A 22,590-nucleotide genomic window follows, 5' to 3' on the forward strand; every position below is an offset into this window, starting at 1 on the left:
AACGGACAACACAACTCTTGCCAATTCTATCTCCTGACAGAACCGAGAAACTGCAGGAAAAATGAGCGACGGACTAACAACGGGGGCGTTGCTGAGGGCCAATCTAACAGAAGTGGGGGCTGAAATGACAGTGAACGATTGACGGATGAGAGAAAGGGGAAACCACAAATAATAATTCTCTGTGTAACTGTAAATAAAAATGTTGTTTTTCTGTTTGGAAGCAGAAACATGATAATGACAGGACAGACTACAGACGTTGATAAAGCAATTACACATACGAATAATGACAGTACTTCACGATCAACAGTGTTAATCGGCCAACAGCTGAATGCACGAGCATTACACATTGATGCAACATTTATGATAAAGAACCATTCACACTGACTCAAGAGTGTCTCTGATAAATCTACTAAAACCAACGGGTGATTGACTGAGAAATATTTGATTATAAGAGAGGGATAGAAAATTTAAATGTTCACAGCCAATTTAAATCTTAATGCAAAATAAGCTTATAGTGTACATAGACCAACGGGGAAGTATTCAAGCCATCAGTAACGATTGTGATCAGAATTTTTAACATACGGGTAGAATAGAACCTATCTACCTCATTAAAAAGTATGCTTATGGGAATTGACTCAGATTGCACATTGACAGTAAATAAACTAAGTATTGAAGAACTGATTTGGATATTAAAGGGACGGTTCACGGTTTTTCACAACACACGTCCTAGTTTGAATACCCATGGCATGAACTTCAAATGACAAATCCTTTTGTTTCCTCTAGGAGCATTGATGAAGGACGAGTTAACCATTTTGAGAGAAACTAAATGTCTGTCTACCTGTACTTAACGATTGTGCAATCCCTGTATTTAAAAATGTCTCAGCAGGCAAGTGCAGAACTCACTAGATGGGGGGGACCACAGGGGGCCCAACCCACTCTCAACTCTGACGATGAGACCCAAGAAAAGGGGAAAACACGTAGTATAACAAACGATTACTGATTTCAGTACCATAATGATGACTATCTCTGCTATTAACAATTATTCTTGATGTTGTTGTGAATTAAGATTGAAACTAGGACAAGAGATACCGGACAGACGATGCGTGCCGAGAGAAACCGTGTGATCCTGGCCTCGTTGTGCATAAGATGGATGGCCACAATTTTATCGGTTCTGTATACGCTCTGGGTGTTAACTAACGAAACAGACTTTACTTTAACTGAAGACTCTGACACTAATCTTGTTCGCATGCGTCGTGACATCCAGGGAGTTAAACCAAATAGCGCACTAGACTCAGTTGCAGGAGTTTGCCAGTTTGTTGACAATTGTTGTACGTATTCACCACAACAGGAGTAAACCTTTAAGATCAGACAATGGGGACATAGAACAATAGGGGAGAGAAAAGTAGGGGGTAAGGATTTAGAGTTTCAATAACACTGTTAAAACATTTGAGCAAGCAGCATGAGGGTGAATGAAATAATTTCTACTGTGAGTCTCTCAATAACACAGCAACAAGACAAGAGGACGATAAGGCGGAAAGACAACAATGTTCCAGCGTCTCAGATAGTGCCTCATTGCGACCGGAAAAGCATGATGGTCCCTCTGTTGAAGATCGACCTAGGATATCGAAGAACCAAGACTGATTGACGATATCCCTATTTGTTAAAAATGTATAATTATGTAACAAACTATGGAAAAACATGTGATTTGAATTAATGATGGAAATGATACCTACTTCATTTGTAATGAGTAGTTAGACATAGTAATGAGAAACCTATTTGGATATTTTCTCCTTTAAACAACAAAAGGTTTTTATCCAAAGAAGGTGATTATTCATCAGAGTAGTTTTAACCGCAAAGTGACCTTTTACTCATGCCAAGTCAATTGTGGAGTGAGATGTTTGTTCACTTTGTCAGGCCACATGACTGGGAGCTTGCATTTGTCCATGGGAAAAGTCATTTAAAGACGATTCCGGGGGAGGAATGCAGGATCTCAACCATGGGGAAAGAAAGAGAAATAATTAAAGTTACTATCCATTAGAGAAGAAAAAAAAAGAGTGGGCTGATAGGATGCATTTTGACATTGTGTAGAGGTAAACCCTGAATACTTTAATCATTGGTGATTATCAGCAAGTTGAAGCCAACCTCTCTTGCTGTATCATCACAAATTGCAAACAGGCTGCAAACTATCTGTCTGTAACTGGACCTGAGCCAAATATAGAGATGGGGACCAGTTGGGATCTAAGGACAGTGGAGCCTTGTGGTGGTCAGCCAGGTGGTAGACTTATATGGGTACTGGGGTCAATAGATCAGTATATTCAGGACCAGCCAGTCAGCTGACCAGGGTCGGGTAGCTGGGTTGTCAGGATAATCAGCCACTTTTGGGAGATGGGGACTTCTCGTCAACAACCCTACCTAGACTCAACGGAGCCCTGTCTTTGGGAATGATTTGCATGACAAACAGCTGGCTGCTTGAGCAGCAACTTTTGCCTATATAAGCCCACTGCAAAATGTCATTCGGGACGAGTCTCTCACCGTTGCTTGCCGTGTATTGAGAGGCTGGTCCAGCGCTGTATGGGAATAAATCTATCTTCATTGTCTACTTGAGCAAATCTATTAATTATTCACTTAACGGGGAAGGAACAAATCTAGGCCGCCGCCTATCATCTGAACATTCACCTATTATCAGTCCACAATGTCCGTGTTATTCTCACTTTGGTCACCTGCGTGTGTGTGTGTGTGTGTGTGTGTGTGTGTGTGTGTGTTTGTGTGTGTTAATTTCACATTGGACACATCTGTGTTGTTCTCTCACATTGGTGGTGATGATGGCGAACATCCTCTGCAGAAAACGGAAGTAGATCTGGTCGCTGGAGATGACGCGCGGCAGGCAGGAGTAGCGCTGCAGGAGCTTCTCGTGGATGCGCCAGCGCAGCGAGGACGCCGCCTTCTGCTCTGCTGTTGCCAGGGCGGACACCAGGTCCTGAACATTCACCTGCTGAAACCACCACATACCAACGAATGGGTGGGTGGGGGGGGCGGGAAGCATATCCAGAAAAAATAAATAAGTACAGATTGAGGAGGAGAAATCAGTGTAGGCACTAGGCATCATAAACATAAAAAAAAAAGTAGAGAGATAACGGATGGAGGAAGAGTAGAAAGAGAAGACAAGAGCAAGGAGAGAGAGAAAAGGAGGGGGGCACAGTCAGATTGCATTAAAAAAAAGTTGGAGAGCAAGACTCAGGGACAATGCCAGAGATGTCATGAAAGACAAGAGTTTGAACAGAAGAGAGAGAGGTAGAGAGAGATTGAAGAAACAAGAAAAAGAGGCATAAACAAGAATAAGGAAGAAGAAAAAGAAAGCTGCATTTAAAAGACAATAAGGCTGTGTTCGGAATTGTATACTAGCATACTGCATACTAGCATACTCATTGAGTATATACTGCATACTGCCTACTAAATTCATAAAAAGTATCCGAAAACCAGCCGACCATTATGCATACTGCATACTGCCTCCCAGAATGCATTTCGCCGGGAGCGGCGAATTTAAACCTCAATTTTAAACCTCCATTAGCTAAAATATGTAATTTTGGCTTTACAAGTGTTAACATGTCATTTTATGAAGTTTTAATATGTTTTCAGGCGAGAAAGTAACCACATATATTCCCAAAATGTGTCCAGTTTACCAAAATAACCCGTTTATATATCTGATCTGACGATTTTTTGCGTCTTCTGTTCGCTAGCTGCGTTCGTAAATTCGCCCTGGAAATATGATTAGCACTCATGGAATGCCTCTTGTCCAATCAAATTACCTGGTCCCTTTATGACGTTGCACCCAGTGTGCGCTCCGGCGCTCTCAGAGCGATTTTAACTTCTCCCTTCATCCAGGACACCTTGTGCATAGTCTACCCACAAATAGAGTGCTTATATAATAAAGTTCCATGAACAAGAGTGCTCCAGGCACAGGCATATGGATGCTTAGGGTCATGGTCCTCTTGCTCACGGCCATACTAGCCTGAATACGCCCGATCTCGTCCGACCTTGGAAGCTAAGCAGGGTTGGTGCTGTAAGCTTTTCGTTCCTCCGCGTTACCGAGGAGAGGCGCGTGCAGCGGCCGAGGAGAGTGCACTCTTTCCGGATAGACATTTATGCATGCTCTCGGGGTTCGAAACATAACTTCCCGGGGTGCCAGTGGGTTGGTTGATGGCTCAAAATGACCGTATAGCGATGGTGGAGTTAAGTAGTATTGTGTTTTTACCACCTTCCTAGCCGGTGTTATTCACGGACAAATACGGTGCCCGGGGCACACTCTTTGCGGGTTAATAACGTCGCTTTACCGGGGCTTACGGTGAAAATTCAAATGTGTCCGGACAGGGGAGAGGGGCGGGATCGTAAATCACTTTGAATGGAGTCGATTCTAGGGATGCTCCGATTTATCGGCCACCGATTTAAATCGGCCGATTTCACTCCAAATGACTCGATCAGTGATCGGCAAAAATGGCCGATCGCAAAAACCGATTTATTTATTTTTTTTTTCCCTTTTTCCTGGGGAAGACAGATAACTGAACAGAAAACATAGGAGGATGTAACAGTATGTAAACCATGAAGGCCACGTTTATGATGTCTTTTATACAGCCATATCACTGACTTGGGCTTCAGGCCCTAACTGGGTGATAGGCCAGACTTTTACTATGCCATAAAAATGGGTCTGCGTTTGCTTGGTGCCTAATGGATCAAAACTTTTGTCTAAAAAGCAAAAAATATGTAGGCTATCCAGTCAGTAGGCCTACAGTTATGTATTTAAAAAAAAATCGGTATCGGTTGATCTTGAGGAAAAATATCGGTGATCGGTATCGGCCCCAAAAATCCAGATCGGAGCATCCCACCCCCATCGATGTCGACACTGCTCGGCATACTGCTACTAGCTTACTAGCTTACTATATTGTTGTCTTAACAGTTGGTAAAATAACATGATTAAAATAAATATATATGAGCAATAACATATCGTGGGCAAGCACTACAACCAACTTGTCCGTCTGAAGCGACAATACTGGGATCATTCGTGATTGGGCTACAAACAGTCAAATACTAGGTGAACATGTATGTAAGACACAAATAAACTTGGATTTCATGCATTTCAAGTGGCATATTTGTAATCATGATGATGTAGTCATGTCTAAGAATGCATTTCACCATGTTAATGTTAATTATTGTTAATACATGTTAATTCCCAGTATAGTGAAAATACCGCCGCTCATCCGTGATCAGACTTAGCTGGGGTGCTGCAGCTGAAGAGTATCAAATAGAGTGCAAAAAAGCAGCATCTGCACACTCAAATATGTGCAAAAAACGATGTTTATTGCAAGCTTTAGGTCCCCAGGCTATCGGACAATGTAAACAAAAGCTGTATGACAAGTTTGTATGACGCAGTTTGACGAGGCTGAAAGCGCACAGGGTTGCCAGATGGGATTGACAATTTACAGCCTAAACTTTCTATAACCTCAAAATCAAGTAGCCCATTCGGCGGTAACCCGCCCCATCTGGCAACCCTGGACGCAACTCTGCAACCCTGGACGCGAAATGCATTTTGGGAAATAGGAGCCGAGCTAGTGTCCATCATAACCGACTTCAATTTTACCAGAAATAATTGCTCGCCTACTAAATTTCTCGCATACTCAAATCTCGCATACTGTACAGTTCGAACGTACTACATACTCAAAATCTACGTCATATCTAGTATGAGTAGTATGCTAGTACGCTATTCCGAACACAGCCAATATCAGGAGTCCTACTTAAAATACGGGTTTATCGCTACAGGTGATTCCCCCGCTCTGCATAATATGTGGTGACAGGCTAGCAAATTAGGCAATGAAGCCTTAAAAAAAAAGACAAGCCCCTGGAGTTTTTCGAAATAAAAGAACGTGAACAAGAAGGACAGAAGCAATTATTGATGGCCACCACATCAACAAATGTGACTGCACTGAGAGCATCATTCTTAGTGCCTAACCGCATTGTCAAGGCTATTGGTGAAGAGTTGATCCTGCCTCCCGCTAAGGACATTTGCCGTGAACTTCGAGGAGAGGCTGCAGTTATAAAGACCGGCTCGTTGCAGAGATACAAGTTCAGGACTCACACTAATTCAGCGTAATGGTGAGTTGTATTTTTTATGCACTTTGTATTTGTTTTTATGCCGTCGTATAATTTTATTTCGTCATATTTATCCCCCACACATTGAAGGCCGGTCTGTGAAAATATTGTCTTACATGAAACCGGTCCGTGGCGCAAAAAATGTTGGGGACCGCTAGGAGACAATGCTGCACCATGCTAAACCATCCAGCAGGAGGTGGGGGCTAGCTTTAGACAAGCTTTGATCCTTCCTTTTTGTAAGGTTGCTTATATCAAAACTAGCAGTTGAGAACTCACTTATTCTGTGTCCACTAACTATCGCAACATTCCAGAGGCACTGGTTGAGAAACTGTAGTGTACTACTAGAGCATAGGGCTACCTTGCTTTCAAGTCCTGGTCCCTCTCCTCTTGATGTAGCAAGCTCTAGGGTCTCTTGAAGATGATTCAGCAGTGCATCTAATACCTGCACAGAAAGAAACCCAGATTTTTAGAACAATGTGTGCCAATATAAAGCCAAACTGGGATAACATAACACCTTGTATCAGTGGTACCTTCTCCAAAAACAACAACATTGTCATCACCACTGGGATCTTTAGTGTTTAATAATGGGTTTGCTTCAGCAATATATGGCCGTGTGCGTCATTCCAAACGTCAGAGATTAATCATCAATGAGCTTGAAATTGACAGTGGTTTCAGTTTTGAATATTCCAATAGGGCCGGTACAAATTATTTAGGATCATGTTGACAAACTGAACATGAGCAGTTATCCACAACAGGGTGGTTGTGTGGTAGGCTATAAAAAAATCCCCATCGATGATTTCCCCAGCTTCACCCCACCCAATGGGCTAGGTGGTGAAATCTCTGTCACAGCCATTGAGTAGAAGCATGGGAGAGAAAAAGACAAATCATCTCTCCAGCCTATCTATTTTTCTCTCTAGTCACAAACCAATTGAAACCCCAAATCCTTCAACCTTGCATGAAAAGTACTAACTTAATCTATCTAGCAAGCTGATTATGCAATTATAAACTATTCTCTCTCTGATGTTTATTTCTGTGATAATTTTGCTACAGGGAAGGAACATTTGTGACAGCAGTCAGTCATTTCTACCACACAAGGATTCTTTCCGAACATATTTTAGAGCCCTTGCCTCCACCTGGTGGTGGCTTTTGGCAGCACTTCACGTTGACAGCTACTATTTACCACAGTACAGGCATTGAGGCAGTCCACCACTGAGATGACAACATGCATATTTTAAACAGTGGCCTACTGTCCATTCATTATGTAACGCACGCACGCTCGCATGCACGCACACACAAACAGAGTCTCTCATCGTATTAAAGTGTTCCCCTCTACATCATTAATCCTACTGATTCTCTTCAAAAGACAGGCTTTGCTGATGTCACCCCACAGGAGCCCAGATGAACTCAGGACAGGCAAGACTCTCAGGGAGCAGCCATATCTCCACTACAGTCACTCTAATAGCTGCATCTCAATGGGGACAGATCTTCTGAGAAATGGTCTCAATGGCCATCTTTTTTTCCTCCTTTTTTATGGTGCTACTGTAACTGTCAAATTGTATCAATGTTTATTTCAGGCCTTCATTTCAATGAACACCTTATTTAGGCTATTTGTTTAAATAATGCAGGCATTTATACATTTCTCTAAAAAGCAACCCATATCTTTATTCATTGTTCTTATTTCAGTCTGTAGCATCTCACCTCAAGTGAATCGTCCTGCAGTACAGTGACCAGTTCCTTGTGAATAAAGTGGACATTGGGGCCCAACAGCTTGACAACCTGAAAAAGAGTAGTGAGGAAGAATGGAAGGAGCGGTAGTTGAAGGTCATGGCCAGGTTTCTTGATAACCACACCATATGGCACTGCAGTATATAACAACTGAGATTCATCTGCAAAACAAATGACTTAGCATAAATACACACATTTCTTAGATGGAGAGAAGGGAGGAGAAGAGACAAAGGTAATACATCCCACATGACAAGATTTGAGCTCAAACCCATTTTCACACAAAAATTCATTTTTTGTGGCGGATTTCTAAAATGCACTTGACAATTGTATCTAGTAATTTCAAAGAAATATTGATTCCACTTAAGTGGATGTTTGTCAATATGTAGGCCTACCCAGGGTACGTCAGTTAGGGTTCAACACTGAATAAATCCAGTGTGCGAGAGATGTCACCTCACCTCGTGGAAGCCTTCGGCCACCGTACGCCTCACGGTGATCTCAGGGTCATGACACAGGCTGGAGAAGGTGGGGTACAGCTCCGTCAGGAAGTGGTTGGGGTCAGCGAACAGAACCATGGCCTGGGGAGGAAGTAATATCATATTTTTTATTTCATTGTGCATTTATACCTTCTTTAAATTGATTACTCTGATAACCTGCCTAACAGAGCCTCATAGCCAAGCCTCTACTTATGCAGAGTAGATGATTACACTGATAACATGCCTAACAGCTTCGAGGGAAAATGTTGATAGGCCAGGTTACCTTTTGAGACAGTTCCCTCCAGCGAGCTGGTTTGCAAGGCAGACTTTACAGTCATATGAAAAGGCTAGGTCACCCCATTAAATATTAAGTTATGTTTTAAGAAATATGGACATTCTTCCAAACAATATCTATAGATAAAGGTGAACAAAAAACTATGAAAATGTAACTGTGTTATCATGTAATTGACAGAAAATGAACACAGATGCCAATTCGTACTGAGGAAAAAAAGTTACAAGTTAGGACACCCTATGCCCTAATAGCTGGTAGTGTCCCCTTTGGCTGAATTAGACACTTCTGGGGCCTCATTCATAACGGGTGCTTAGATCAAATGTTGATCTTACCCGTGTCGTACGTAGAAAACCACGTCAACGTAGTGATTTATAACATTTCAACGTGAGTCAATTTGATCGTGGAAACGATCGTAGCTCGACGTCGAGTATTCAACTTGCTTACGTACATTACCTACTGGTTATGCGGAGTTATTACAGGCATGTGAGCTGCACTGGAAAAACGTTGCCTACTGTAATTCATGCAAGTGGCTCGTAATAAAATTAACGATGTTGTTATCAGCCGAGAAAATGAGTTTAATTCAAGATTGAAAGGGAACTAATGTTTATGATTGTATTTCAGTCTTTCTTTATATCCCTCCGGAGCTGTCTATCTCTCTTCAACATGCCTATGCCTTGCCCGGCCACGCGCTAAATGATACTGGATTTCGAGTTGAGTCGGGATGAGGGGGAATGGCATCCCCCCTGAAATAAAAACAGTCCAAATCATCCCCCGTCTAAAACTGCCATCCCCCCTTTCCATCCCTTGGGCCTCATTCATAACGGGTGCTTAGATCAAATGTTGATCTTACCCGTGTCGCACGTAGAAAACCACGTCAACGTAGTGATTTATACAATTTCAACGTGAGTCAATTTGATCGTGGAAACGATCGTAGCTCGACGTCGAGTATTCAACTTGCTTACGCACATTACCTACTGGTTATGCGGAGTTATTACAGGCATGTGAGCCGCACTGCCTAGTGTAATTCATGCAAGTGGCTCGTAATAAAATTAACGACGTTGTTATCAGCCGAGAAAATGAGTTTAATTCAAGATTTAAAAGGAACTGATGTTTCTGATTGTATTTCAGTCTTCCTTTATATCCCTCCGGAGCTCTTTCCATACTTAATGTCATTTTATCAATGAACGTGGTATTACTGCTATTTCAAGGTGCGAGGGGGCACGCACACATGCAATGACAGTTACTGACACTGAAGTCACTGGCGAGGGGATGCTAAAATTGTCCTCTTATAAAATCCACCACCTCCCCTGATTTTCTTTTACAACTTGAGTAGAGTATAAGCATGTGCCTGTGTGCCTGGTTAGTTGTCATGATCAAACGTTACAAATGCAACTTACAGAGAAGCCACCCTTCTCTGCCCTCTCCCACTTCCAGACGAACGCCTACCCTATATTATAGCACTTGTCTTAATTCAGCCGCTATAATTCAGCCTCTATCACAGGGTGTTAATACAAACCTCATTCACCTGCGTTCATTTTTACCTGCGTTGGTATTTATAGAAGGAAGCACGTACGCAACTTTAAACCATCTCAGCCCGTTTTATAAATAATGCTTACGTCCGTTTAGAAAACTGTGCTTACGTGAAAGTCAAAGATGACGTTCAAGTACTTCTTTATGAATGAGGCCCCTTATGTCATTTTATCAATGAACGTGGTATTACTGCCCTCTCCCCTTCCAGACGCACGCCTACCCTATAATATAGTATTAACGCCCTGTGATAGCGGCTCAAATAGCGGCTGAATGAAGCCAAGTGCTATAATATAATATAATACAGACAGTATATAATATTGTCAGTATTGTCTGTCTGTATTATATTATATTATAGCACTTGGCTTCATTCAGCCGCTATAATTGAGCCTCTATCACAGGGCGTTAATACAAACCTCATTCACCTGCGTTCAATTCCAAGTATGTTTGGTATTTATAGAAGGAAGCACGTACGCAACTTTAAACCATCTCAGCCCGTTTTATAAATAATGCTCACGTCCGTTTAGAAAAATGTGCTTACGTGAAAGTCAAAGATGACGTTCAAGTATTTCTTTATGAATGAGGCCCCTGAACATCAAAGACTCAGACATCACTCACGATAGACCAGGGGCCTCATTCATAAAAAAGTACTTGAACGTCATCTTTGACTTTGACGTAAGCACATTTTTCTAAACCGTCGTAAGCATTATTTATAAAACGAGCTGAGATGATTTAAAGTTGCGTACGTGCTTCCTTCTATAAATACCAAACATACTTGGAAATGAACGCAGGTGAATGAGGTTTGTATTAACGCCCTGTGATAGCGGCTCAAATAGCGGCTGAATGAAGCCAAGTGCTATAATATAATATAATACAGACAGTATTGGCTTCATTCAGCCACTATTTGAGCCGCTATCACAGGGCGTTAATACTATATTATAGGGTATGCGTGCGTCTGGAAGCGGGAGAGGGCAGTAATACCACGTTCATTGATACAATGACATAAGGGATGGAAAGGGGGGATGGCAGTTTTAGACGGGGGATGATTTGGACTGTTTTTATTTCAGGGGGGGGTGCCATTCCCCCTCATCCCGACTCAACTCGAAATCCAGTATCATTTAGCGCGTGGCCGGGCAAGGTCCGTTCTGGAGCGCGTATAGGCATGTTGAAGAGAGATAGACAGCTCCGGAGGGATATAAAGAAAGACTGAAATACAATCATAAACATTAATTCCCTTTCAATCTTGAATTAAACTCATTTTCTCGGCTGATAACAACATCGTTACTTTTATTACGAGCCACTTGCATGAATTACAGTAGGCAACGTTTTTCCAGTGCGGCTCACACGCCTGTAATAACTCTGCATTTACCAGTAGGTAATGTGCGTAAGCAAGTTGAATACTCGACGTCGAGCTACAATCGTTTCCACGATCAAATTGACTCACGTTGAAATTGTATAAATCACTACGTTGACGTGGTTTTCTACGTACGACACGGGTAAGATCAAAATTTGATCTAAGCACGTTATATGAATGAGGCCCCAGAGTTTTTCCACTGGGAACCCCAGCTTGCACGGGACGCCGATGATCAAGTGTTGGCTCCCCCACCAAAGCTAAAGAGGCGCCGGCAGAAGAGCCGTCGTGGTCGGCGGGCCGGCCTGCTGGTCAGAGCTAGGCGGCAAGAAGGCAAAACTCTAGTATCTACTAGCCAAAGTTCAATCCTTGGATAACAAGACAGATGATCTCAGGGTGAGGATTTCCTTCCAGTGGGAAACAAGAGACTGCCGTATCATCTGCTTTATGGAGACATGGCTTACACCGGATAACGCTGTGTTTTCCGTGTGTTTCCCTGTACAGCGCGTGGATAGAACAATGGAACTTTCGGGGAAAAGCAAAGGTGGAGGGGTATGTTTCATGACTAAGAATATTTGGTGCAAACCAGGTAATGTACATGCTATCAAATCCTTCTGCTCCCAGACATTGAATACCTTGCAATATTATGTCGCCCGGGTTGGCTACCAAGGGAGTTTACACTGGTAGTGTGTATCGCTGTTTACATCCCACCCCAGGCCGACTCGCACATCGGGCTCAAAGATCTGTATGGGACTATTAGTAACATTGAGAACAGTCACCCTGAGGCTGTTCTTGTTGAAGTGCTAGGCGACTTCAATCAAGTATCGTTGAGAAAAGTTTTACCCAAATTCTTCCAGTACATTAGTGTAAACACCAGGGGAGAAAACTGCCTGGACCATTGCTACACGCAGTTCCGGGATGCCTACAAACCCCTCCTCCGCCAACCGTTCGGCAAATCAGACCACTCTGCTATCCTCCTTGTCTACAAGTACAAGCTTAAGCTGTCTTCACCAGTCATGAGACCGAGCCGATGCTGGTCAGACGAATCAGACGCCACTCTCCAGTGCTGCTTCGAGACGCGGGTGGACTTTGCGGAGGATAGCTGTGATGTCAACAATATCGCGTCCGGTAAGATGGGATTTATTGAGATGGCAATAGAGGATTGGGTCCCAACAAAAACAGTCCAGGGGCCTCATTCATAGAACGTGCTTAGATCAATTTTGATCTTACCCGTGTCGTACGTAGAAAACCACGTCAACGTAGTGATTTATACAATTTCAACGTGAGTCAATTTGATCGTGGAAACGATCGTAGCTCGACGTTGAGTATTCAACTTGCTTACGCACATTACCTACTGGTTATGCGGAGTTATTACAGGCATGTGAGCCGCACTGGAAAAACGTTGCCTACTGTAATTCATGCGAAGTTTAAGTGGCTCGTAATAAAATTAACGATGTTGTTACCAGCCGAGAAAATGGGTTAAATTCAAGATTTAAAGGTAACTAATGTTTATGATTGTATTTCAGTCTTTCTTTATATCCCTCCGGAGCTGTCTATCTCTCTTCAACATGCCTATGCCTTGCCCGGCCACGCGCTAAATGATAACTGGATTTCGAGTTGAGTCGGGATGAGGGGGAATGGCACCCCCCCTGAAATAAAAACAGTCCAAATCATCCCCCTTCCAAAACCTGCATCCCCCCTTTCCATCCCTTATGTCATTTTATCAATGAACGTGGTATTACTGCCCTCTCCCGCTTCCAGACGCACGCCTACCCTATAATATAGTATTAACGCCCTGTGATAGCGGCTCAAATAGTGGCTGAATGAAGCCAAGTGCTATAATATAATATAATACAGACAGTATATAATATTGTCAGTATTGTCTGTCTGTATTATATTATATTATAGCACTTGGCTTCATTCAGCCGCTATAATTGAGCCTCTATCACAGGGCGTTAATACAAACCTCATTCACCTGCGTTCAATTCCAAGTATGTTTGGTATTTATAGAAGGAAGCACGTACTCAACTTTAAACCATCTCAGCCCGTTTTATAAATAATGCTTATGTCCGTTTAGAAAAATGTGCTTACGTGAAAGTCAAAGATGACGTTCAAGTACTTTTTTATGAATGAGGCCCCAGGTGTTTCCAAACCGAAAACAATGGATTACTACCGAAGTACAGTCAGCTCTTGCCGCGAGAAGAACGGCATTTAATTCTGGCGACCCATTATATATCAAAGCTGCCTGCTATGACCTTCGCAAAGTCATTAAAGCAGCCAAAAAGGATTACAGCAAAGACATAGAGACACAACTAAGCAGCAATAACCCACACAACATGTGGAAGGGGCTACACACTATCTCCGACATCAAAGAGTGCGCCAGGGACACAGGCAATACCTCTGACTCTCTACCAGACGAGCTGAACAGCTTCTATGCCCGCTTTGAACAGGACTACACTAACCTTCTAGAGTGAACCCACAGCACACACGACACAAGAGGCACCCCTTTTATCACCGTAGAAGATGTGCTAGCAGTTTTCAAGTGCATAAATATACACAAAGCTTCTGGACCAGATGGGATCCCTGGCCGGGTGTTTAAAGTGGGTGCTGAACAACTGGCTGGTATCTTTACCATCATATTCAACCTCTCACTCTCCATGGGCATAGTGCCCTCCTGCTTCAAGTCATCTGTCATCATCCCGGTACCGAAGAAGGGTAAGGTGACATGCCTTAACGACTGGCGCCCTGTTGCTCTCACCTCCATAGTATGCAAATGCTTTGAGAAGATCATCAAGATCCTGATCTGCAGGGAGCTACCACCCTTCCTAGACCCCCACCAATTTGCCTATCGAAGCAACAGATCGACAGATGACGCAATTGCCACAGCATTACACACAGTTCTCACACACCTTGATAAGAGGAACACGTACGTGAGGATGCTGTTTGTAGACCACAGCTCGGCATTCAACACAATAATCCCCTACCTACAGGGCTGTGTTCTGAGCCCTCTCCTCTATTCCTTGTACACCCACGATTGCGTGGCCACTCACAGCTACAACATGGTAATCAAGTTCGCAGACGACACAACAGTGATTGGCCTGATTACTGATGGCTTACAGAAACGAGGTTGACTGTCTGGTCCAGTAGAGCCAGGCCAATAACCTCGCTCTCAACGCCGACAAGACCAAAGAGCTGGTGGTGGACTTCAGGAGAAAGAGGCGGGCACAAGACCCCATCACCATCAACGGGTCTGCTGTAGAGAGGGTTAACAGCATCAAGTTCCTGGGGGTTCACATCACCAACAACCTCACCTGGGATGAACACACCAACCAAGTGGTGAAAAAAGCGCAACGCCGCCTCTTCCATCTCAGGAGGCTGAGAAAGTTTGGTGTAGGGCCCAAGATACTGGGAGCCTTCTTCAGAGGAACAACTCTCTCATCCTGACAGGCTGCATCACTGCCTGGTACGGGAACTGCACTGCCCAAAGCGGCAAAGCGCTGCTGAGGGTAGTGCGGACAGCCTAAAAGATCAGTGGCTGTGTGTTACCCCCCATCCAGAACATCTACAGTGATCGGTGTGTCAGCAAGGCCCTAAGGATTATCAAGGACCCCGGTCACCCAAACAGGAAATTGTTCGAACTACAGCCGTCGGGGAAACGGTACCGTAGCCTCGGGACAAAAACCCAGAGGATGTCGAATAGCTATTTCCCACAAGCAATCAGACTCCTAGAAAAACACACTGGCACAAGGCAATCCCCCACTGCATTACATTTACATTTTTACATTTTTGGCATTTAGCAGACGCCTTATTCCAAAGCGAGGCACTGCACTAACAATACATTATGACTACCTGACTACTTGGTCACTATCTACCTAAACTCTAGGTACTCCACTTGCACCATATTGCACGCTGTATGACAGTGTGCCACATCGCACTGCAACCTGCACACCCTTTTTTGCACAAGTATTTTGTTTACATTAAGAATGTTGATATGCTGACTCGCATTCTGCTGCTATCACCTATTCTGTTATTGATGCTGTGACGCTATTGTATATACAGCTATTGTTGATTGTTGTCCATATCCCACTTATTCTTTATTGATTATTGTTTATATCCTGCTTATTCTATTATTGATCTTGTATTTCTACCTTTTGTATTTCTACTTCTATTTTCTGATTTTGTATTTCTACTGCAATGCCAATGCCTAATTGAACTGCCTAATTTGATGTAATAAAAGCACTTCTGATTCTGACTATATTCTATCTACTACTATCTACTCTGACATCGACTGGGAGAACATTTTTCCCCACTCCTCCATGTAGAATTATTTCATCTGTGTGATGTTTTAGGGGTGTCTTGCATGTACAGCCTGTTTCAAATTACCCCATAGCATCTAAAAAGTAGATTTTTAGTTTGACTTGCCCATTCCAGAACTCCATTTCTCCATTCCCTTTCCATTCCTTGGTAGATTTACTGAAATGTTTTGGGTCATTGTGATGTTGCATGGTCCACATCCACATCAGCTTAAATTTTTAGACAGATGGTCTCACATTTTCCTCAAGCACCCTATGATACAATAAAGAATTTATAGTATATTTTATGATGGCGAGCTGGCCAGGCCCTGCTGCAGAGCGCTAACAACACACACACACACACACACACACACACACACACACACACATACACATACAGACGTACAGACATATGCTAAGAGGCTTGAAGGGCAGTTCATCTGGGGCAACAGATAACAACATGAATTCACAAAGCAAGAAGGATGAAAATGCCTTTCCTTAGGCCATCATTGGGGATAGTTTGAGTGAGTAATGGTGTGTGTGTGTGTGTGTGTCTGTTTAGTTGTAGGTGTTTATTAGGAGTGTAACGGTACACATATTCATACCGAAGATTTTCTTTCCTTCAGTTCAGTACACGTGTGTACCAAACGAATGCAGCGTTCTATTACCCACTGCACGTGCAGAACTTTTTTGTGTGTTGAAGTAATCTCAGCCAGTATGCATGCGCACACACTCCACAGAGAGATTGAAGTTCCTCCAGCATCCCTTAAGTCTTACATTACGGTTTCTCAGTTATATACAATGATGATGGACAAAGACATGTGTATCGGACAAAAGCTATATGCCGGCATTGTTCAACTGCGATCAGGTATGCGGCTGGCTGTACTTCAAACTTGCTTACTCATTTCAGAAGGCATCAACCGAATGTGAACATCACAAGTATGTACAAGAAAAAAACTGTGAAGCGCAAACCCAGCTCCCCATGGCATTTAAGCATCCTCTAGCTAACAATTCAGACCGGGCCAAAGCAATAACAAACGCAAATAGGTGTTTTTATAGCAGCGGACCATACTCAGAGAACACAGGTTTTAAACACATGTTGAAAGTAATCGAGCCGCGTTACGTAGTTCCCTCTCGTACAGTTGTAGCAAGCACAAACTACAGTTGTCCACGACTTAGCCAAGGCACCTGCTATCGCTCTCATGACTGATGGGTGGACCTCTAGGGCCACCGAGTTATTTAACAGTAACTACACACTATATCACAAATGTAATTTTATTATACAAGTACAGTACAGTTCAAATACAGTTAATTTTCTAAATGCTGCACCTTAATGGATATTTATCTTATTATATTTTATTTATTTGAGAGAATATTTATTTTGATTTACTTTTCAGTACATTGTGCAGAAGGTTGCAGCAGTATTGACACACTTTTTTATTTAAGAAAGGAAGACCCACGGTTTGTTCAGTAAACCACTGTTAAATAATAATGAAAAAACCCTGCTGTACTGAAAACATTCCCTGTGTGACTTAAAAACCGCAGTACGTACCGAACTGACATTTTTGTGTACCGTTACACCCCTAGATCTCCAGGAAGGACATGGACTCACAGTCCATGGACATGTACAGTATACTGCACATACCATTATTGCCATTTCAACAAATGGTGCAATTGAGCACATTCAGTTCCATGGATCATGAACAAAGAGCTGGACATTTCTCGGATCTGAACTCATGGGATAATTGTGGGGAGCATGGCGCGTTCTGGCCTGTAGAGGGAGCCAGACTGTTGGTGGAGGGGGATGACGGTCTGATTACGGACAGGTGTCAGTGATCAGACTCTTTATCCTACTGGTTTATTTATTGGCTCTAAATTACTCGCCAAGTGGCAAGGGCCGTTCGCGGTCACACGGCGAATTGGGGATGTAGACTACGAGGTAGTGCGGTCGGATAGAGGAGATAGCACACAGATATACCATATTCATCTCCTAAAAAAATGGAACGACGTGGTTCCTGTTTCCCTGGTTACGCTACTTCCCGAGAGAGATGAGTTCGGGCCGGAGGTCCCAAAAACTAGCACTAGCGCCGCGACCTGCTTAGGCGAGTCAGCGGCCGGACGTTGATAAATTGCAACATAGCTTCACGGATGTGTTCTCCCCTATACCCGGTTGTACTCGCCTCATAGATCATCATATAGATACGCAACCGGGTGTTACGGTACATATGCGGCCATACAGGCTGCCGGCTCACAAACGAGACGTGGTGAGCCGGGAATTAGACTCTATGCTAAGACTGGGCGTGGTCAAGGAGTCGCACAGCGACTGGTGCAGCCCCATCGTGCTGGTGACAAAGCGCGATGTGTCTGTACATTTCTGTGTGGACTATAGACGGGTGAATTCTGTGTCAAAGTTCGATGCCTACCCTATGCCACAGATCGACGAGCTCCTGGACCGGCTTGGCACGGCTAAGTATTACACCACATTGGATTGCACAAAGGGATACTGGCAGATACCATTATCGCCGGTATCCCGGGAAAAAACTGCATTCTCTACCCCGCTGGGTTTATTCCAGTTCACTGCGCTTCCGTTCGGGTTGTTTGGGGCCCCGGCCACGTTTCAGCGGCTGAGGGACCGTATTCTGCGGCCGCACTCTGCGTATGCTGTGGTATACTTAGATGACATTGTCATCTATGCGGACACCTGGCCGCAGCATATGCAGAGAGTGGCCGCAGTGCTACAGTCGCTGAGGCAGGCGGGGCTGACGGCTAACCCGGCGAAGTGCGTGATCGGGCGGGGGGAGATCCGGTATCTGGGGTTCATCCTGGGTGGCGGGGAGGTGCGGCCGCAGGTGGATAAAACCACGTGATCCTCGCCGCCCCGCGGCCCAGGACCCAGAAGGACGTGAGGCGGTTCCTGGGACTGGCCAGCTACTACCGGCAGTTTGTGCCGGGTTTTACGGAGCTGGCCAGCCCCCTTACCGACCTCACCCGGAAGGGAGCCCCAGATCCGGTCCAATGGACTGAGCGGTGCCAAGTGGCGTTCAATGGGATTAAGAACGCCCTCTGTGGAGAGACCATCTTGTATGCTCCTAATTTTAATATTCCTTTTTCTCTGCAGACAGACGCGTCGGATAGAGGGCTGGGGGCGGTGCTGACCCAGCAGGTGGAGGGGGCTGACCGCCCGGCGCTGTACCTGAGCTGTAAGTTGTCGGAGCGGGAGGGCAGGTACAGCACGGTGGAGAAGGAGTGTCTGGCCATTCGGTACTACCTGCTGGGGCGCTCGTTCACCCTCTACTCCGACCATACTCCCCTACAGTGGCTCCACCGCATGAAGGATACCAACGCGAGGATCACTCGGTGGTACCTCGCGTTGCAACCCTTCAACTTCCAGGTGGTCCATAGACCAGGGGCGCAGATGGTCGTGGCCGACTTCCTCTCCCGTGCAGGGGGGGGGGAGTAGGCTATCGGCCGGTTGTGCCCCCGGCCTCGATCTGGCGGTGGGGGTGTGTGGGGAGCATGGTGCGTTCTGGCCTGTAGAGGGAGCCAGACTGTTGGTGGAGGGGGATGACGGTCTGATTACGGACAGGTGTCAGTGATCAGACTTGTTATCCTACTGGTTTATTTAACCTGTGTGTGTTTGTTCCCCCGGTAGTAGGAGGAGGCAGAGACACGCGGCCACTGAGAGAGGAAGAGAGAGAGAAAGAGAGAGAGTGCTAAAGCAAGCATCTCCAAGAGCGCTAAAGCAAGCATCAACGAGAGCTGTGATCAGCCCGAAAGGGGGAGCAGCCAGGAGTCACGGGCGCGGAGGAGCGCACGTAGTGCTTGTTATTTTAAGTGACTTATTATTTAGGAACCTCTTCAGCCCGTCAGTGGCGGGGCTGAATCTGTCAGGACAATAAAAAACCAATTGAGTACACCGTTCCTCTGTGTCGACCTCCCTCTGTGCCTAAAGACCTTTACAATAATCTTATTCAGTTTATATCTGTGTATATGTTTGTCACAGTATATATATATATCCCTTTATGTGTTTGTGTGCAGGCTTGCAGGGTCCTGTCACTTACAGGGAAATTGTAGGCGCAGTTGCGGCGCACCAGCGCGTACTTGCTCTCAAGCTCCAACGGGTAGGCCTGGCTCTCCGAGTGGCCGTTCTCGTGCTGCAGGCCCAGCACACACAGCTTCTTGTAGAACTCCAGGAACCACAGGTGCTGCTCCTCTGTGAAAGATGCTGCAGAGAAACCAAATTGAATCCGTATTGTTTTCAGTTAAGTGTCAAACTAGTTGTCTATTTGCCTAGCCTTTTAACCTGTTAGTGTCTTCTGCTTTTCATTTAGTAAAGCACTTTGGGGTTTGTCTGGCGACCCATCCTTGAATCGCTGCACCCACTGTTGTTATTTAAATACAGTCTCAAAAGTATTATGTTCTGGGGGATCGTAGATCAGGAAATACGTTCTCTGGGGGATCGTAATACCAGCGTTTGACCATCAGATATGTCAAAAACAAAATATGTTGCGTAAGAGTTACGTTGTGTTCTGGGGGGCAGGATTAGGCATTAACCTAAGTTAAAGTTTAGGCCTTCATTTTGATTGGTTAGGGTTAGTTGTCAGGGAAAAGCATAACAAATAATGTCCCCAACGTGAATCAAAGCAGCAACATTCGGGTTACAATTCAGGTGGTTTCTGCCTCCGCCACCCCGTAACTTGGTCTGCTGAAACGATCCCCCAGACCCTAACCATTTGGAGACTGGGTCCTGTTATTCTCAGCAGATTCAAGTTGGCTTTTATCCCTGAGGCCTCTCAGAATGGAAATGCATTTGTGCCAATCAGTGTCCTTTCAGAACGGTTGTCTCAAGTGTGTATTGCGGTGCTTCAGATTACATCAAAGGCTTTGATACTAATTGGATAGAGACAAGACCACTCACAATAGACCTCCAAAATGGCAGATCGAGATAGAATAATACGGAGTGAATCATTAAGTTCAGGAGTTCTTTTTTTCAGAAATAATAGTATCTCTTACTTTGAGTGCAACAATGAACAGTTGAAAACTGTGCAACAAAGAACAGTTGAAAACCAACCTGAGAGTCCATGACAGAGCTTCCCGTACTGGAACGACAGAGACGCCAGAACCGCCTCGTCAGCTTTGAAGCACTTTTCACAGAATGTCTTGACAAGCGGAAATATAACACGTGTCCTGTCATCTGAAAGTGAGAAGAGAGGTGAGACAGTTTTGACAAAGTCTGCATCCAATGAAATATGCATCTCTTCGACAGCAAAATAATTTATTGTCCCGTATGCACTGCTTGATTCTGCCCTTGACTGCTTGCTCTAGACTCTAGAGCAGGGGTCGGCAATTAGGTTTGGCCTCGGGCCCCCAAAAAAATTAGCCACTAGATGGCGGGCCCGAACATAATCAAAGGATAATTTAAGTAATTGATTGTTAAAAAATGTGACACGTTCTAATGCTTTGACTTTTCTTTCGAGAAATGTACACATCGCTAGTCAACTAACACAGCTTGTTTTGTGAGCCTGCTAACAATGTAAAGTAGTGTTATAATTAACTAGGTAGCAGTCCAATCCATTTCGTTGCAGTATTTTGGCTTGACTAGTGAGTTTGTGTTGTGATTCTCAACAACGTTGAAACGTAGTTTCACCCTTTTCCATAGTTTTGAATAATAAATGTGTGGACTGACGATGTATCGCAGCCTAACTTATTCTAATAATTATTTAACATACTTTTATTCTGAATGATTCCCCCCTCCTCCAGACAAGGTCACATTATTTATTATTGGATTGGTTGTTTGCGTGTCGGGTGAAGTTAGCTAAACATTTAACCTGCTAACTAGCAAGAGATACATAATGTCACTCTCCAAAGGTATAAAGAGGAAAGTTGACGGTGAAAACAGGGCATTTAAAGAGGAATGGACAGCGAGCTATACGTTCATCCTACCTGGTTTCATCAATGCAAAGCCGTTGTGAGACTCACATCTTCCGTGCTCACAATGTTCCCTTTCTGTACATGCGAGTCGTCCTTTTCCTCAATGAATGTGATAAAGACGCACGAGAGGAATCGATAGATGCATAAAAATAAAAAAAAACTGCCTGCGGATTAAAGTGACGTCAATATCACCAGATATCAAGCAAATAGTGACCGATGGGATCCGAGATGCCACTTTTCACATTAAGTGAGTACCAAGCCTGTCGTTATTGTATTTAATAACCTAATTGTATTTTGTATATTTTGAATGAATGGCTTATGGCTCATTGTACTTATTATCCCTAGTAGCGCGTTTGCTCTGTCGTTTCAGGAGCATAGGCCTACCACCACTTTTGCGGCGATTTTGTTGTCAATGTTTTTCAGAAAATTAAACAGAATTTGCTTTGTTACTGTTCATATGTGTGTTGCAGTCACATACGTAAACATTACGTTTGAATGATTTAATGAGCTGATGTTATTTTTTTTAAACCACACCGCATGTCGGCTATTTCAGCACCACGCCTTGTCCACCTACTTATGATTCACTCTGAGGGGTTCAGCGTCAGTGCGCTTCGGTGCACCCCGCTGCCTGATTGTCTGTCCCTGTGTCATTCACTCTCAACATGGATAAAAGTACAATAAGCATTATTCAGGTGGTGGTAGATTCTCTATTCGGACATTATAGGCGCGGTGTGGGACTGTCGGTCCGATATTGTAAAAAAAAAAAGAAGTGGATTCTCAAAATAATCTGCTGGGCCAAATATTATTGGTGACGGGCCAGCAATGGCCCACGGGCCGCCTATTGCCGACCCCTGCTCT

At 44.1% G+C, this 22,590-nt stretch overlaps 1 protein-coding gene across 1 annotated transcript in view; it reads right to left on the minus strand.

Annotated features, from left to right (window-relative positions):
* The window catches only part of ppp4r4 (protein phosphatase 4, regulatory subunit 4), a gene marked incomplete at both ends in the record, with an annotated part of 109,405 nt that overhangs the window by 27,314 nt on the left and 59,501 nt on the right, over nucleotides 1-22,590 (minus strand). Inside the window, 6 exons of the mRNA XM_080536641.1 lie at nucleotides 2,810-2,992; nucleotides 6,500-6,583; nucleotides 7,840-7,917; nucleotides 8,322-8,441; nucleotides 19,863-20,026; nucleotides 20,873-20,995. Coding sequence (XP_080392767.1) covers nucleotides 2,810-2,992; nucleotides 6,500-6,583; nucleotides 7,840-7,917; nucleotides 8,322-8,441; nucleotides 19,863-20,026; nucleotides 20,873-20,995 — 752 coding nt within the window. The remainder of the gene's footprint in view (nucleotides 1-2,809; nucleotides 2,993-6,499; nucleotides 6,584-7,839; nucleotides 7,918-8,321; nucleotides 8,442-19,862; nucleotides 20,027-20,872; nucleotides 20,996-22,590) is intronic.

The sequence above is a fragment of the Nansenia antarctica genome (genome assembly GCF_963989245.1).
Source record: "Nansenia antarctica genome assembly, chromosome: 1".
Classification (NCBI taxonomy): Eukaryota; Metazoa; Chordata; class Actinopteri; order Argentiniformes; family Microstomatidae; genus Nansenia; species Nansenia antarctica.